The sequence below is a fragment of the Canis lupus genome, chromosome 5 (genome assembly GCF_048164855.1).
Source record: "Canis lupus baileyi chromosome 5, mCanLup2.hap1, whole genome shotgun sequence".
NCBI classification, from domain to species: Eukaryota; Metazoa; Chordata; class Mammalia; order Carnivora; family Canidae; genus Canis; species Canis lupus.
In genome coordinates this window covers 55,303,712-55,320,297 of record NC_132842.1, presented here as the reverse complement: position 1 = coordinate 55,320,297, position 16,586 = coordinate 55,303,712, and the positions used below count along the sequence as shown (strand labels likewise).

At 41.7% G+C, this 16,586-nt stretch overlaps 1 protein-coding gene across 4 annotated transcripts in view; it reads left to right on the top strand.

Moving 5' to 3' along the window:
• Positions 1–3,548: 3,548 nt before the first annotated feature.
• LOC140633748 (survival motor neuron protein) overlaps positions 3,549–16,586 on the top strand; it is a 41,297-nt gene continuing 28,259 nt past the window's right edge. For 3 of the 4 annotated variants that reach the window (XR_012031342.1, XM_072826740.1, XM_072826741.1), the window contains exons 1-2: positions 3,549–3,706; positions 16,142–16,213. Coding sequence is in view for 3 of the 4 variants with exons in the window: in XM_072826740.1 (XP_072682841.1) it covers positions 3,635–3,706; positions 16,142–16,213 (144 nt within the window). In the remaining variant the exon portion in view is untranslated. Of the gene's footprint in view, positions 3,707–3,924; positions 4,061–16,141; positions 16,214–16,586 lie in introns of those variants that run through there. The other variant, XM_072826742.1, reaches the window with a different exon arrangement.

Genomic DNA, 16,586 nt, shown 5'->3' with positions numbered 1-16,586 from the left:
AATACACACTTAAGAGTGGAATTTCTGGGTCATAGAGTGTATAAAATTGTATAGTTTTTCTTAATGCTCACCTAAGTAAGCATTTGTAAACAAACATATAACTAAGGGATGTGGAGAATTTCCTTGGGTTGTCATAATTACCACAAACTTGGTGATTTGCAACAACAAAAATTTATTCTGTCACAGTTCTATAGGCCAGAAGTCCAAAAGCAAGTTGTCACCAGGACCACATGCCCTCTGAAGATTGTATGGGAAAATCTTTGCTTGCCTCTTCCAGAAGCCTTGGGCATTATTTTGCTTGTGTCAGCATTACTCCTATCTCCATCTTCACATAGCCTTTTTTTCTCAGGCTTCTTCCTGTTATTTAGCCACCACCACTAATTCTAGAACATCTCATCACCCCAAAAGAAGCCTTGTGCCCATTAGCAGTCCCTGTTTTTCCCTCCTCCCATCCCCTCGCAACTAATCACTTTTTATCTGTATTGATTACTTATTTTGGATATTTATGTAAATGGAATATCTGGCCTTTGATGTCTGGGTTTTTCTCTTAGCATAAAGTTTTCAAGGAGGAATAATATTTTAATAAATTTAGAATGGCAGATTCTTTGTTGAAAGAATTTTAAAGCTATTTTGGGCACTAATGCAATAAACATTGGGGTGCACTGCCGCTTTGGATCACTACACTTGTATCTTTGGGGTGTATACCTAGTGCAATTGCTGGGTTGTAAAACACATGTATTTCTGATCTCCATAGAAGCCAAAGGGAAGCTGTCAAATTTCCTTGGGTAGATTTTTTATTTTTTTTAAAGATTTTATTTATTTATTCATGAGAGACACAGAGAGAGAGAGGCAGAGACACAGACAGAGAACCCGATGTGGGACTCGATCCCAGGTCTCCAGGATCACACCCGGACCTGAAGGCAGTGCTAAACAGCTGAGCCACCCAGGTTGCCCTGGGTAGATTTTTTTAAAGAAAATTACTAAAAAAAAAAAAAATTACCAGTACATGGAATCTACATGGCAGTCTTAAGTACCTAAAGAATCTGGAAAAGTAAATGATAAATTCCTACTAAGATCTAAAATCCTGCTTGATCCGTGTAAAGATAGGGGGGAAATATGCACCTCCTTAAACATGGGACATTTGATCCCATTTTTCTTCTCTATACCATTTTCTATCCCCATACTCCCCTCCCCTCCATCCCCTGACAATTGTCAGTTCTCTGTGAATGTTTCATTCGTTTATTAGCTTTCATATATAAGTGAAGTCATATGGTATTTCTTTCTCTGACTTATTTCACTTAGCATGGTACTACTGTCTGGGTCTGTCCATGTTGTTGTAAATGGAAAGATTTCATTGTTTTTATGGCTGAATTATATTCCATCAGGCATACATGTATAAACACATGTTTATCCACTCATCTAGTGTTTGCATCAATTTATATTCTCACCAGATTCCCTTTTCTTACATCCTTACTCTCATTTAAAAAATATATATATATACATATATATATACACACATACATGCATACACGTATTTGGGCAGCCCGGGTGGCTCAGCGGTTTAGCGCCTGCCTTCAGCCCAGGGTGTGATCCTGGAGACCCAGGATCAAGTCCCATGTCGGCCTCCCTGCATGGAGCATGCTTCTCCCTCTGTGTCTCTGTCTCTCTCTCTTTAAATAAATAAAACCTTAAAAAAAAAAATATATATATATATATATATTTAAGAGAAAGACAACATGAGCAGGGGGAGGGGCAGAGGGAGAAGGAGATGGCGACTCCCTGCTGAGTGGGGAGCCTGATGCAGGACTGGATCCCAGGACCCTGGGATCACGACCAGAGCCGGGGACAGACGCTTAACCGCCTGAGTACCCAGGTGCCCCATCTCACTTGTTATTTCTTGTCTTTTGAAAATAGTTATTCTGGGATCTCTGGGTGGCGCAGCGGTTTAGCGCCTGCCTTTGGCCCAGGGCATGATCCTGGAGACCCAGGCTCGAATCCCATGTCGGGCTCCCGGTGCATGGAGCCTGCTTCTCCCTCTGTGTCTCTGCCTCTCTCTCTCTCTCTGTGTGTGACTATCATAAATAAATAAATGAAAATAGCTATTTTGTTTTAATAGCTCAATTTTTGTTTGAATTACATTTTCCTGATGGTTGGTGATATTGGTCACCTTTTCATGTACCTGTTGACATCTGTAGGTGTTCTTTGGAAAAATGTCCACGCACTGCCTCACCATATTTTTAATGGGATTTCTGGGTTTTTTTGCTTGTGATTTTTTTTTAACATTGAGTTGTAGGAGTTCTTTATAGATTTTGGATGTTAACCCCTCATCAGATAAATCACGTGAGAACGTCTAGGCCCTTTCGGTAGGTTTTCTTTTCCTTTTGTTGGTTTCCTTCATTGCGCAAAGCTCGTTGCAGTTCCGTTTGTTTATTTTGATCCCTTTTAAAAAAAAAAAAAAAGATTTTATTGATTCATGAAAGACAGAGAGAGAGACAGAGACACAAGCAAGCTCCACACAGGGAGCCCCATGCGGGACTCGATCCTGGGACTCCAGGATCACACCCTGGGCCAAAGGCAGACTCCAAACCGCTGAGCCACCCAGGGATTCCTGACCCCTTTTTAAATTTTAAATATTTACTGGAGAAGACTTGGGAGAACGGATATTAGCATAAATGTTAGGGTTAAGAAGTGGATAAAGACATGAAGTCTATTTCAAATCCGGGCAGCTGTGTAGATGCTCTGTGCCTGTTCCCTCCTCTCTCTCTTTTTGGACATCAATAGTTCATTACTTAAAAATATATAAAAATAAAAAAAATTAAAGTAATGTCTACCACCTAAGGTGGGGCTCTAACTCAGAGGCCCGAGATCCAGCCTTGCACGCTCTACCCATGGAGCCAGCCCGGGGCCTCTCATTCCTTTTTGCCCTAATTGCTGAGTAGTAGTCTATGTTACACCTGCACCACAGTAAATTTCCTTTATCATTAAAATGGGAATAGTAATCCTTCCTTTATGGGGTTGCAAAAATTAACATAAAACTTTATAAAGTGCTTTTTTAAAAAAATGGTAGCTATAGGTTACCTGTGAACCAACTTCTGTATTTCTTACCCATATTTCCTAATTTATCCGCAATGGACACTATTTTCCTTTACAAAAACATTCATTCATTCATTCATTCATGGGAGCCGCAGAGAGAGAGAGAGAGAGAGAGAGAGGCAGAGGCCCAGCGGAGGGAGGAGCAGGCTCCCTGGAGGGAGCCCAACGCTGAACTGGATCCCAGGACCTGGGGTCACGACCTGCGTGGAAGGCAGGTGCTCACCCGCTGAGCCCCGGGGCGGGGGGGGGGCCTGGACACTATTTTCTTTGGAAATTTGTTTAAAACAGAAACACCCTGTTCGCATCACTCTACCAACATAGGAAACGGTGAAATCAAGCAATTGAAAGGGGGCGGGACAGCAACGCGCCCGAGCGGAGCGGCGGGAGCGCTCCTACCTGGGCGGAGGCGGACGAGGACGCGGACGCCGCGTGGCTCCCCCAGGCCACCGTCCTCCGCTTCCGCTCCCAGAGGCCCGAGCGCCGGAAGTTGTCACTGCGAGGGAGACGCAGCCCACGCCGCGCACCCGGCGGTGTCCGCGCCATGGCGATGGGCGGAGGCGGCGGGCTGCCGGAGCCCGAGGACTCGGTGCTGTTCCGGCGCGGCACTGGCCAGGTGAGGCCTCCGACGGCTCCGCCTTCGGCCGGGAGCCCCGAGCGGGCTCCCGGTGGTCCCCGCCCACCCCCGCGCGGGCCCGGCGGTGGGGCAGCCGCGGCGGCCTTCTCGGTTGCTGCACCTGTACACGTTTGGGAGCATTAGCCCCGAGCTGCCCCCTCGTGCCCCTTGGGCTCCCTGGTAGCCACGAGCCGACTCCCCACCTCCTTGTGTCCCTTCTCCCTGACCGGGGAGCGTGTAGTGTGCGTGGGCCGGCCGCGGTGAGGCAGGCCGTTGAAATGATGGAGAGGAGGGTTAGGGATAACTCCGGGGTTGTCTTGAAGCGCTGAAAAGATGAAATTGCTTTTTACTGAGGTGTGCCAGGGAAGACGGCAGGTGGAGAAGGGTTTCTAAGGGGGAAGATCGACCTTGGGTAAAATCTGATTGGAGTGGATTCGGATTGGGAGAGGACAAAGTTGGGGCAACGTCTGTAAATACTTCGAGTTGTAGCCTGAAGGTAGAGGAACTGGCCAATAGACGGAGGGGGAGCGAAATAAACGCGGTTCCTAATTAAGTTTCTTGTTCGTAAGAGGATAGAAGCCTGTTTCAGCATTTCGTGGGCCCGTGGGAAAGATCCGGTAAGGACGGGAAGTTTCCCGGGGTCCCGGGATCGAGTCCCGCGTCGGGCTCCCTGCACGGAGCCTGCTTCTCCCTCCGCCTCTGTCTCTCTCTCTCTCTCTGCCTCTCGTGAATAAATAAAATCTTTAAAATAAAATAAATTAAAAATAAAATAAAATAACTAGAAAAAAGAAGAATCGACCCTGGAATTTAAGCTAAGAGACGGAGTGAGGACCTTAGGATAGAGTAAGAGTTTAAAAAGCTGGAGGATCAGTGTTTTGTCCCAGTGAAGTGAAGTGATTGACATCATGCGGCTGCTAGAAGACGTAAGTTGCAGAGGCTATAAGGTGATGGATGGTTAAAGAGGAGGATTTTTTTTTTTTAAGTTTTTTATTTTGATTCCAGTGTCCTTAACATGGAGTGTTGTATTAGTTTCAGCTGTACAACATAGGGGTTCAGCACGTCTCTGCCTTACTCAGGGCTCATCACAGTAAGCTTACTGTCCATCCTCTTCCCCTATTTCACCATCCCCCAACTCCTCTCCCCTCTGGTAACCGTCGTGTGTTCCCAATAGTTAAGAGTCTATTTGTTGGTTTGTCCCTTTTTCTCCTCTGTTCTTTGTTTTCTTTTCAGTAGGCTCCATGCCCAACATGGGGCTTGAACTCCTTACCCTAAGATCAAGAATTGCATTTTCTACTGACTGAGCAGCTTGGTGCCCCCGTTCCTGATACTTCATTCTTTTTTATGGCTAAATAATGTTCCACTGTGTATACGTGCCACATTTTCTTTATCCGTTCATCCATCAGTGGACACTTGAGCCGCTTCCCGTGTGGCTAGCGTAAATACTGCTATTTTAATACGTGCACCTATAAACATAGGAGTGCGTGTATTCCCGTGACTTAAGAGTTTTTGTATTTTGGTGGGTAAATACCCAGTAGTGTGATTCCCAGATCATAAGGTAGTTCTGTTTAATTTTTTGAGGAACCTGCGTTCTGTTTTCCATAGTGGCTGCACCAATTTGCATTCCCACCAGCAGTACAAAGGTGTTCCATTTTCTGCACATGCTAACCCACATCTGTTTCTTATTTTAGCTGATAATGACAGGTGAGGTGATACCTCATTGTATGTATGGTTTTGTTTTTTAAGTAAACTCTATGCCCAATGTGGGGGTCAAACTCTTGACTCCAAGATCCAGGGTCACATACTCTACCCACTGAGCTAGCCACACACAGTACAAATTATGGTTTTGATTTGCATATCCCTCATCTGTCTTTGGAGAAATGACTGTTCATGTCTTCCACCCATTCTTTTTTTAGTTTTTAGCTAATTTTTAAAAAGATTTTATTTATTTATTCATGAAAAACACAGAGAAAGAGAGGCACAGACGCAGGCAGAGGGAGAAGCAGGCTCCATGCAGGGAACCCAACATGGGACTCGATCCCAGGACCCCGGGGTCACGCCCTGGGCCGAAGGCAGGCGCTCAACCACTGAGCCACCCAGGTATCCCTAGTTAATTTTTTTCTCTAAGATTTTATTTGTTTATCCATGAGAGACACACACAGAGCGAGAGAGGCAGAGGGAAAAGCAGGCTCCATACGGGGAGCCTGACGTGGGACTCGATCCCAGGACCCTGGGGTCATGCCCTGGGCCGAAGGCAGGCGCTCAACCACTGAGCCACCTGGGCTGCCCAATTTTTTTCTTTTTTAAAGATTTTATTTATTTATTCATGACAGACCCAGAGAGAGAGGCAGAGACACAGGCAGAGGGAGAAGCAGGCTCCCTGCTGGGAGCCCAATGTGGGACTCGATCCCAGGACCCCAGGGTCACTCCCTAAGCCAAAGGCAGAGGCCCAACTGCTGAGCCACCCAGGCATCTTGAGATTGTCTTTTTTTCATTGTATATTCATTTCTCCTTGGTCAAGGGTTAATTGACCACACAATTGTGAGTTTATGCTGTCTTAATTATTACCACTCTGTTTCATAACTTGAAATCTGGAATTGGGATACCTCCAGTTTTTTGTTTTTTTTTTTTTTCTTTTCCAAGATTGCTCTGGCTATTCAAGGTCTCTTGTAGTACCATACAATTTTGGGGTTGTTTGTTCTCGTTCTGTGAAAAATGCTGTTGATATATTTTTTTTTTTCTGTTAGTATTTTGGTAGGGATTACATTAGATCTGTAGATTACTTTGGGTAGTAAAGACATTTTAACGGTATTTGTTCTTCCAACCCATAAGCATGAAATGAAATGTTTTTCCATTTCTTTGTGTTATCTTGAATTTATTTCGTCAGTGTTTCACTTCTATGTTTATTGCAGCATTATTTACAGTAGCCACATTATGGAAGCAGCCCAGATGTCTACTGATGAATGGATAAAGAAAATGTGGTATTGTGCTCACTGTGGCAGCACATATACTAAAAAAAAGATGTGCTATATATACAACAGAGTATTATTCAGCTATAAAAATGAAAGAAGTCTTACCATTGCAACAAGGGTAGGTGTAGAGAGTATAATACTAAGTGAATTGGTCAGAGAAAGACAGATACCATATGATTTCACTCTTACATGGAATTTAAGAAAACGAATGAGGACCTGGGTGTTTCAGACTCTTGATCTCAGCTCAGTTCTCTATCTCAGAGTTGTGAGTTTAAGCCCCACATTGGGTTCCACACCTAGCTCCTTTTACTTTAAAAAAAGAAGAAGACAAAACAGAGGAAACAAGAGACAAATCAAGAAAGGCTCTTATTGGGGATCCCTGGGTGGCTCAGCGGTTTAGCGCCTGCCTTTGGCCCAGGGCATGATCCTGGAGACCTGGGATCAAGTCCCACGTCGGGCTCCCGGCATGGAGCCTGCTTCTCCCTCCTCCTGTGTCTCTGCCTCTCTCTCTCTCTCTCTCTCTCTCTATCATAAAATAAATAAATATTTATTAAAAAAAAAAAAAGAAAGGCTCTTATTTATTTACTTAGGATTTTATTTATTCCTGAGAGACACAGAATGAGAGGGAGAGGCAGAGACACAGGCAAAGGGAGAAGCAGGCTCCATGCGGGGAGCCCAATGTGGGACTCAGTCCTGTGACCCTGGGATCATGCCCTGAGCAGAAGACAGACACTCAACCACTGAGCCACCCAGGCGTCCCATTTTTTAATTTAAATTCAATTTGCCAACATATAGTATAACACCCAGTGCTTATCACATTATGTGCTCTCCTTAACACCTGTTACCCAGTTAACCCATCCCCCAGCTCCCCTCCCCTTCTGCAACCCTTCATTTTCCAGAGTCAGAAATCTCTGATAGTTTGTCTTCCTCTCTAATTTTTCACCACTCAGTTCTCCGCCCCCTTCCCTTATGGTCCCTTTCGTTATTTCTTATATTCCACATAAGACTAAAATCATTTGATAATTGTCTTTCTCCAATTAACTTATTTCATTCAGCATAATATCCTCTAGTTCCATCCACATGGATATAAATGAAAGGTATTGGTCGTTTCTAATGGCTGAGTAATAATGCATTGTATATATAGACCATGTCTTCTTTATCCATTCATCTGTCGAAGGATATCGTGGCTCCTTCCACAATTTGACTGTTGTGGACATTGCTGCTGTGAACATTGGGGTGCAGGTTTCCCATCATTTCACTACATCTGTATCTTTGGGATAAATACCCAGTAGTGCAGTTGCTGGGTTATAGGGTATTCTCAAGGAACCTCTACACTGTTTTCCAGGGTGGCTATACTTGCATTCCTGCCAACAGCATAAGAGAGTTCCCCTCCCAGAAAGGCTCTTACCATAGAGAACAAACTGATGGTTATGAGAGGGGAGGTGGGTGGTAATGGGGATTAAAGAGTGCACCTATGATGAAGTAAAATGACTTTTTTTTAGACTTTAAGAGCACATGCACACACAAGCAGAGGAATGGGCAGAGGGACAAGCAGACTCCCCACTGAGCAGGGAGCCCTACAATGTGGGGCTCCATCCCAGGACCCTGACATCACGACCTGAGCCGAGGCAGACTGAGCCACCCAGGCACCCCAGTAAAATGATTTTTAAAATAAACGTAGGGGTGCATATATCCTTTCAAGTTAGTCTTTTTGTATTCTTTGGGTAAATACCTAGTGCAATTATTGGATCATAGGATAGTTCTTTTTGTCAGAGGCATGGGGTTGGGGAGAGGGAAAGAGCTCTATTTTTAACTTTTTTGAGAAATCTCCATGCTGTTTTCCATGGTGGCTGGTCCAGTTTGCATTCCCACCAGCAGTGCATGGGGATTTCTTTTTCTCCACATCTTCACCAAACCTTGCTTCTTGTGGTTTTCATTTAGCCATTATGAATGTGAGGTGATACATCGTTGGGGTTTTGATTTGCATTTGCCTATTGGTGAGTGATGTTGAGCAATTTTTCATGTGTGTTTTGGCTCTCTGTGTCTTCCAAGAAATACCTGTTCGTGTTTTCTGCCCAGGAGAGTAGAATTCTTTAAACTGAGTTTTTGGAAGGGTTGTAGTTATTGATTACAGTAAGTAAGGACCGTAGAAGTTAGTAGCTGCGATTGAGTGATGTGCAAGATCATTGGTAGGGAGGAGTTTAAAGACCTGCAGTGATAGGGTATTGCAGGGATCATCTCCATGGGTTTTTAAATAATCAGGAATGATAGGAATAACATTGGAGAGCGTACTGGCATATAAATCTCAGGGAATGAGGAAAGATGGCTCAGATAGCTGTAGATGATTGCATGAAGATTAGTAGACAGTGGAGTCTGGTAACAGGATTTTGAAAACTGTTCAAGAAGGAAGGATAGAGAAAATTCTGAAAGTGGATGTGAGGAGCAAGGAAGGTTGCTTTCCCATCTGTGGTACAATGATTTGAGGGATATTGAGAAAATATTTCATTGAGATGTCTGCAGAGAAAGAGGCATCTTTGGGGAAAGCTAGATTTTAAAGCAAGAAGATAAAGGGTTAAAGATATTGGAAGCAGGATTTGCTGATTACTGAAGACCTCACAGCAGAAGTGTCAGCTATTGAGAATTGTAGAAGATGGCAGAACTTGAGAAACTGAGGCCACTAGTGCTGACCAAGCAACAGAAATGTAAAGGCAGTGTCATGGCCTGTTCTGGCTACTGTGTAACACATCACCCAAAACTCAGTAGCTTGAAACAGTAATAATTGTACATAGTAGTTCATTTCTTTTTACTACTATAGTATCCCATTGCATTAATATACTATGATTTGTTTATTCACTTGTTTGAGGACATTTGGATTGTTTTCATTTGGGGACTGTTACTAATAGAGCTGCTGTATTAGTGGAATAGACTTTGTATGGACATAGGCTTTCATTTCTCTTGGAAATCTACTCATGGAGTAGTTGTATTTTAACTCTAGTAAGAAGCTGCCTTGGGGGGTACACCTGGCTGACCAGTTAGAGCGTGTAACTCTTGATATCAGGGTCATGAGTTCAAACACCGTGTTGGATGTGTCCCACTTTTAAAAAAAGCTGCCTAGGAGTACCCTTCTCTTTGTTAAATAGGATGCTACCCATTAAATAAATCCAATTAAACCTTAAGGGGGTAGGGGGATGCCAAGCCCCTCTTCAAAGTGGTTGTACCATTTTACATTTTGACTAGCAATGTGTGATGTTTCCAGTTTTTCCACATCTTTGTTAATATTTGGAATGGTTATTCTCATTAATTTTAGACATTCTATTTTTTTTTTTTTAATTTTAGACATTCTAACAGATGTTACTGCCATCTCAGGATTTTATTGTTTTTAAGTTTTGTGGGGTTTTTTGTTTTTGTTTTTTAAGTAATCTCTATACCCAACGTGAGGGTCACCTCACAACTCGGATATCAAGAGTTGCAAGCTCCATGGACTGAGCCAGCTAGGCACCCCTGTGTCAGGAATTTTGCTATTATTTCCCTAATGACTGGTGATATTGATCACCATTTTATGTGCTTATTTACTATGCATATACTATCTTCTTTGACAAAGTACTGAGATCTTTTGTTATTTTTTTATCTCTTACTATTTATATAAGAGCATGAGCAAAGTGAAGCACACTCCCCACTGAGCACGGAGCCTAAGGGGGCTCAATCTCAGAACCCTGAGATCATGACCTGAACTGAAGTCACTTAACCACTGAGCCACCCAGGCTTCCCCTTTTGTCTGTTTTTTGGCATTTTAAAATTAGATTGTTTTTGTCAATATTTGCAGGTTCTTCAAATATGCTAGCTAGATACAAAACCTTTACCAATTAGGTAATTTGCAAATATTTTCTCCCAATGTGTGGTGTGGTTTTTCAGTCTCTTAACATCATCTTTCTAGGAAAGAAATTCCTCTAGAAAGTCAGATAACGTAAGTTCTCCAGATTTACTTTGTTTTTTCAAAATTGTTTTGACTATTCTTAGTCCTTTGTATTTCCATATGAGTTTTACAATCAGCTCATTAATTTAATAGATGTTCACTCTTGAACAACACTGGTTTGAGCTGTGCATGTCCACCTATATGTGAATTTTTTTGCCATAAATATAGTACAGTACTATAAATGTATTTTCCTTAGGATTTTAACATTTTCTTTATTGTAAGAATACAATGTATAATACTTATACCAAATGTGTGTTAATGGGATGTTTATGTTATCTCTTAAGGCTTTCAGTCAACAGTAGGCTATTAGTGGTTAAGGTTTTGGGAGGTCAAAAGTTAAACACAGAGGGGTGCTTGGTTGGCTTAGTCAATAGAGCATGTGACTCTTGATTTTGGGTCATGATTTCGACCCCATGTTGGGTATAGAGCCCACTTAAAAATTTTTTCTACACAGATTTTTGAATGAGGGGAGGGTTTAGGGAGGAGTCAGCGCCCCTTACCCTCTACCCTTCATTGTTCAAGGGTCAAGTATACTTTACTTTTCTCTTAGAACTGCAATTAAATGTATTTGTTGCTAACCAGCATTGGATTTTCTCTTTTTAATTTTTTTAAAAGATTTTATTTATTTATTCAGAGAGAGAGGCAGAGACACAGGCAGAGGGAGAAGCAGGTTCCATGCAGGGAGCCCGACATGGGACTTGATCCCAGGACTCCAGGATCACACCCTGGGCCGAAGGCAGGCGCCAAACCGCTGCGCCGCCCAGGGATTCCCCCTGGATTTTTTCTTTTTAAACCCAAGATTTCTCTATTCATATCTTCGTTGATTAAAGCTTATATTCAGGGGATCCCTGGGTGGCTCAGCAGTTTGGCACCTGCCTTTGGCCCGGGGCATGATCCTGGAGCCCCAGGATCGAGTCCCGTGTTGGGCTCCTGGCATGGAGCCTGCCTCTCCCTCTGCCTGTGTCTCTGCATCTCTCTCTCTCTATGTCTGTCATAAATAAATAAAATCTTTAAAAAAAATAATAAATAAAGCTTATATTCAGTAGATTCTTCTGCAAACACTAGTGAGTATAGTGTTTCTGCACATTGTAAATTAGTCTTGGTACTCAAAGGACAGGTAGGGTACATCACAAAATCTTCAACTCCTATTTTTTCCCATACATTTTTATGAGAAAGTCTAATAATAACTGATTTTCTTTATTTTGTAAGTGACTTGATCTTTTTTGTTATGAGGCTCTGAAAAATCTTTTTAGAGTTTTTTGTTTTTTAAGCTCTTATACTTCTGGGACCCCCATTTATATACACATTAAATATTCTTTGCTAGTCATCCATATTTATCATTTCACTTGTTTCTTCTTTCTTTTATGTCTTTTCTTCAGTACCTCTTTTTTTGTTGTTGTTGTTTTGTTTTTTCTTCAGTACCTCTTAAATTTGCAGCCAAATGTATTCTTTGGGTACCTTGTAGGCAATGTTATTTTTTCTTCCATTTCTTTCTTGATTTTTTTTTTTTAAGATTTTATTTATTTATTCATGAGAGACACAGGGAGAGAGAGGCAGAGACACAGGTAGAGGGAGAAGCAGGCTCCATGCAGGGACCCCGAAGTGGGACTTGATCCTGGGACTCCAGTATCACACCCTGGGCCAAAGGCAGCACCAAACCGCTGAGCCACCTGGGCTGCCTCTGTTTTCTTTTTGTAATTGTTATTTGGGAAGTTTTATCAGCTAAAATATTTTTTGTTATAACAGCTTTGTATAAAACTGCAGTGACTTTTCTTTTCATTTTGAAATATCCTGTTTTCCCTGATCTGACAATAACCGTTGTGATGTGAAGATTTTGAGTTGTTTGTGTTTCACTTTTAAGAATGCCCTCTCCTGGGGTGCCTGAGTGGCTCAATTATTTAAGTGTCTGACTCTTGATCTCAGCTCAGGTCTTGATCTCAGGGTCTTTTTTTTTTTTTTTAATTTTTTATTTTATTTTATTTATTTATGATAGGCACACAGTGAGAGAGAGAGAGAGGCAGAGACATAGGCAGAGGGAGAAGCAGGCTCCATGCACTGGGAGCCCGACGTGGGATTCGATCCCGGGTCTCCAGGATCGCGCCCTGGGCCAAAGGCACGCGCTAAACCACTGCGCCACCCAGGGATCCCGATCTCAGGGTCTTGAGTGAGTTCAAGGCCCACATTGGATGGAGCTCACTTTAAAAAAAAAAAAAAAAAGCCTTCTTTTGATACAGTGGAATTTTCTTTATCAGAACTACATTTTGCAGCTGCAGGGAAATTGGTATGTCTTCTAATTATGTGATTTTTTAAAATATCTTCATTATCCTTAATTTCTGTTTGCTTTCTTGCCCTTCACCAAATCTCAAAGGAACATCTCCCCTCTCCAAGTGTAACCTTGGACAAATCAGTTACCTCTGTGATTACTTTTCTTATCTACACAAAGATTTAATGATTTTTTAAAAGGTTTTATTTACTTATTTATTCGTGAGAGACACAGAGATAGAGACAGACAGGCAGAGGGAGAACCAGGCTACATGCAAGGAGCCCAATACAGGACTCAATCCCAGTACCCCAGGATCATGACCTGAGCTGAAGACAAATGTGCAACTGCTGAGCCACCCAGGCATTCCATGATTTAATGATTTTCTTTAAAGACTTATATCAAAAAGTGAGATTAGGGACACCTGGGTAGCTCAGTGGTTCAGTGTCTACTGTTGGCTCAGGTTGTGATCCTGGGGCCCTGGGATTGCGTTCTGCATTGGGCTTCCTGCAGGGAGCCTGCTTCTCCCTCTGCCTGTGTCTCTGCCTCTCTCTGTGTCTCTCATGAATAAATAAAAATCTTTTTTTTTTTTTTAAGTGAGATTAACAGTTGTACATGGAACCTATTTTTCTTAATATAATGGATATTATCAGCAAAGTCACTAAACTAGTTTTACAGCTAAATGAATTTTATTACAGACTTCTTTAGAACTCCTTGATTAACATTGTACCAAATCCTAGGTACTACAGGTGTTTTGTAACTTATCTTCTCATTACCAACATTATGTATCTAAACTTATTTTAAGCTGTTATATAGAATAAACCTGATTCTAGTTGGACTTGTAGCCTCACAGATCAAAATACATTGTTTTAATTGTGGTTTAAAAGCACACACCTAACAGAATTTATCCCCTTAACCATTGAAGGAGGGAGAGAGAATCCACAAGCAGGCCCCCCTACTGAGTGCAGAGCTAGATCCTGAGATCATGATCTGAGCCACCCAGGTGCCCCAATAAAAATATCTCTCTCAGCAATGAATGCTTAGGAGATAATGGATGTTCAAAAATATATCTTTTTAAATTGAATTAAAGTAAAAATAGGAATAACTGATACCTGAGTGCTTTATTGTTTTTTAATGCGGGACTTAAACTTACAACCCTTAGATCAAGACCTGAACTGAGATCAAGAGTTGGATACTTAACCAACTGAGTCTCCCAGGCACTCCATGAATCCCCATTTTGTTTCGTTTTAATTAGAGCATGTGCATGGTGAGGAGGGGAGGGGGAAATGGAAGGAGAGGGAGAGAATCTCTGCTGATCCCAGAGCCCAACTTGGGACTTGATCTCACAACCCTGAGATCATGACCTGAATTGATATCAGAGCCAGACGTTTAATAGCTGAACCACCCAGGCAGCCCACCACCCTCCCCGAGATTTTAAAGCTAGATGTTTTGGGGGCTCATCTCTCAGGTGCAGGTCTTAAAAGTTGAGGTGCTCAGTTTGGGCTTCAAACTCTTTGCCCTTCAGGGAGAAGCCCTGGGTTTTGAGTTTCTTCTCTATTATGGGTCCCTGCACCAGGGAGGGGTTTATGGCAAGGCTGTGTCTCCGTTTCTTTTACCACTTCAATGTAGGGTTTGTTTGTTTTCTTTTTTTTTTTTTTTTTTTTAATATTTTATTTATTTATTTAGGATAGTCACAGAGAGAGAGAGAGAGGCAGAGACACAGGCAGAGGGAGAAGCAGGCTCCATGCACCGGGAGCCTGACGTGGGATTCGATCCCGGGTCTCCAGGATCGCGCCCTGGGCCAAAGGCAGGCGCCAAACCGCTGCACCACCCAGGGATCCCTGTTTGTTTGTTTTCCATATTTGCCTAATGGGAATTGCTTAACTAGTTTTTAGGTGTATTTCTTTTTATTGTTTTCTCCTTAGAGGAATTTGTTCCATATGTAGCTGTAAATTTTGGTGTGTTGAAAAAAAAAATTTTTTTTTTGGTGTGTTGGCAGATGAGTTCAGGACCTTGCTAAGTTGGTATCTTGAAACAGAGAAAATTCGTTTCTTTTAATTCAGACGTTTATTGTTGTACTTCACATCATAGTATTGCATCATATGTTTTATATTTTCTTTTTGTTTTATGTGACTTTTTTTCTTTTTTTTGTGACACTGTTTTAAATTCCTATTTAGACCATCTCTCTTGAGAACAGGTAGGATGGGATCCCTGGGTGGCTCAGTTGTTGAGCATCTATCTGCCTTTGGCTCAGGGCGTGATCCTGGAGACCTGGGATCAAGTCCCACATCGGGCTCCCTGCATGGAGCCTGCTTCTCCCTCTGCCTGTGTCTCTGCCTCTCTCTCTGTGTCTCTCATGAATAAATGAATAAAATCTTAAAAAAAAAAAAAAGGATGATTTCATATATTTCTCAGCAATCAGTGCTTAGGAGATAATGGATATTCAAAAATAGTACTTCTTAAATTGAATTAAATTTAAGTAAAAATAGGAATTACTGATACCTGAGTGTTTTCCAGATTACTTAATACCACTCCTGTTTAAAATGAAAATTGAGGGGGATCCCTGGGTGGCTCAGTGATTTCGCGCCTGCCTTGGGCCCAGGGTGTAATCCTGGAGCCCCGGGATCGAGTCCCACATCAGGCTTCCTGCATGGAGCCTGCTTCTCCCTCTGCCTGTGTCTCTGCCTCTCTCTGTCTCTCATGAATAAATAAATAAATTTTTTTAGAAAATGAAAATTGATTGATCACTATTGATAATTTGCAACCCCCTGAACATTTTGGGAATTCTTTGAATGATCTAGACATAGTGTAAATGAAGGGGAAAAGAATATTCTTTAGACCACAGACTCTGTGGTCAGAATTACATTACTATAGTCTGTATAAAGTCAAGTGAATAGCCAGATATTTTCCCACACTGCCAAACAAAACCCTTTATCAGCTCTTAGAAAAGATTGAAACATGGACCCTTGGTCAGATCGACTTACTCATTAAATTGTGGAGCATTCATTTTTCAGTATATATCTTAGAACATTGACATAGGTCTAGCTTTGAGGATAATGTCACATACTTTCTAAGTAGGTAGGCTTCTTGTAGTTTTATTTAGGATTTAAAATACCTGTTTGTAGCGTAATTTCATTATGTGTGGGGTAAGATGGCTCTTGATGCTATCTAATGTACATTTTTTGATGAAATTCATTTAAACACTAATTATTTTTGTTCTTTACCCTTCCCAGAGTGATGATTCTGACATTTGGGATGATACAGCATTGATAAAAGCTTATGATAAAGCTGTGGCTTCATTTAAGGTATGAAATATTTATTCTTTTCCTTATTTCCTCATGTTAATCATTTGGGAAAAAAATTAACTGATAACATACTTAGATGTCAAAGTACATATTATTCAGTTGTAATTTTGAAGACCAGTAGATATCATTGGTTAGTTAACTTAGCTGATCATCTTCCTTCAGAAGTTGGTAGGCTCTCTGGATGTCATCCCTTTCACAAAGGCAACTGAAGTAGAATTTTAAACATTAATTACTTTTAATGTGTTTGCATTGTATCAAACTATAGAAGTCCTCTAACTCAGATTAGTGGAAGGGAAGCCTGAGTTATAATTTTCATTTAACAAGCCTTCATTGAAATAATAATAATACCAATAGTCTTATAATTAGCACTTGT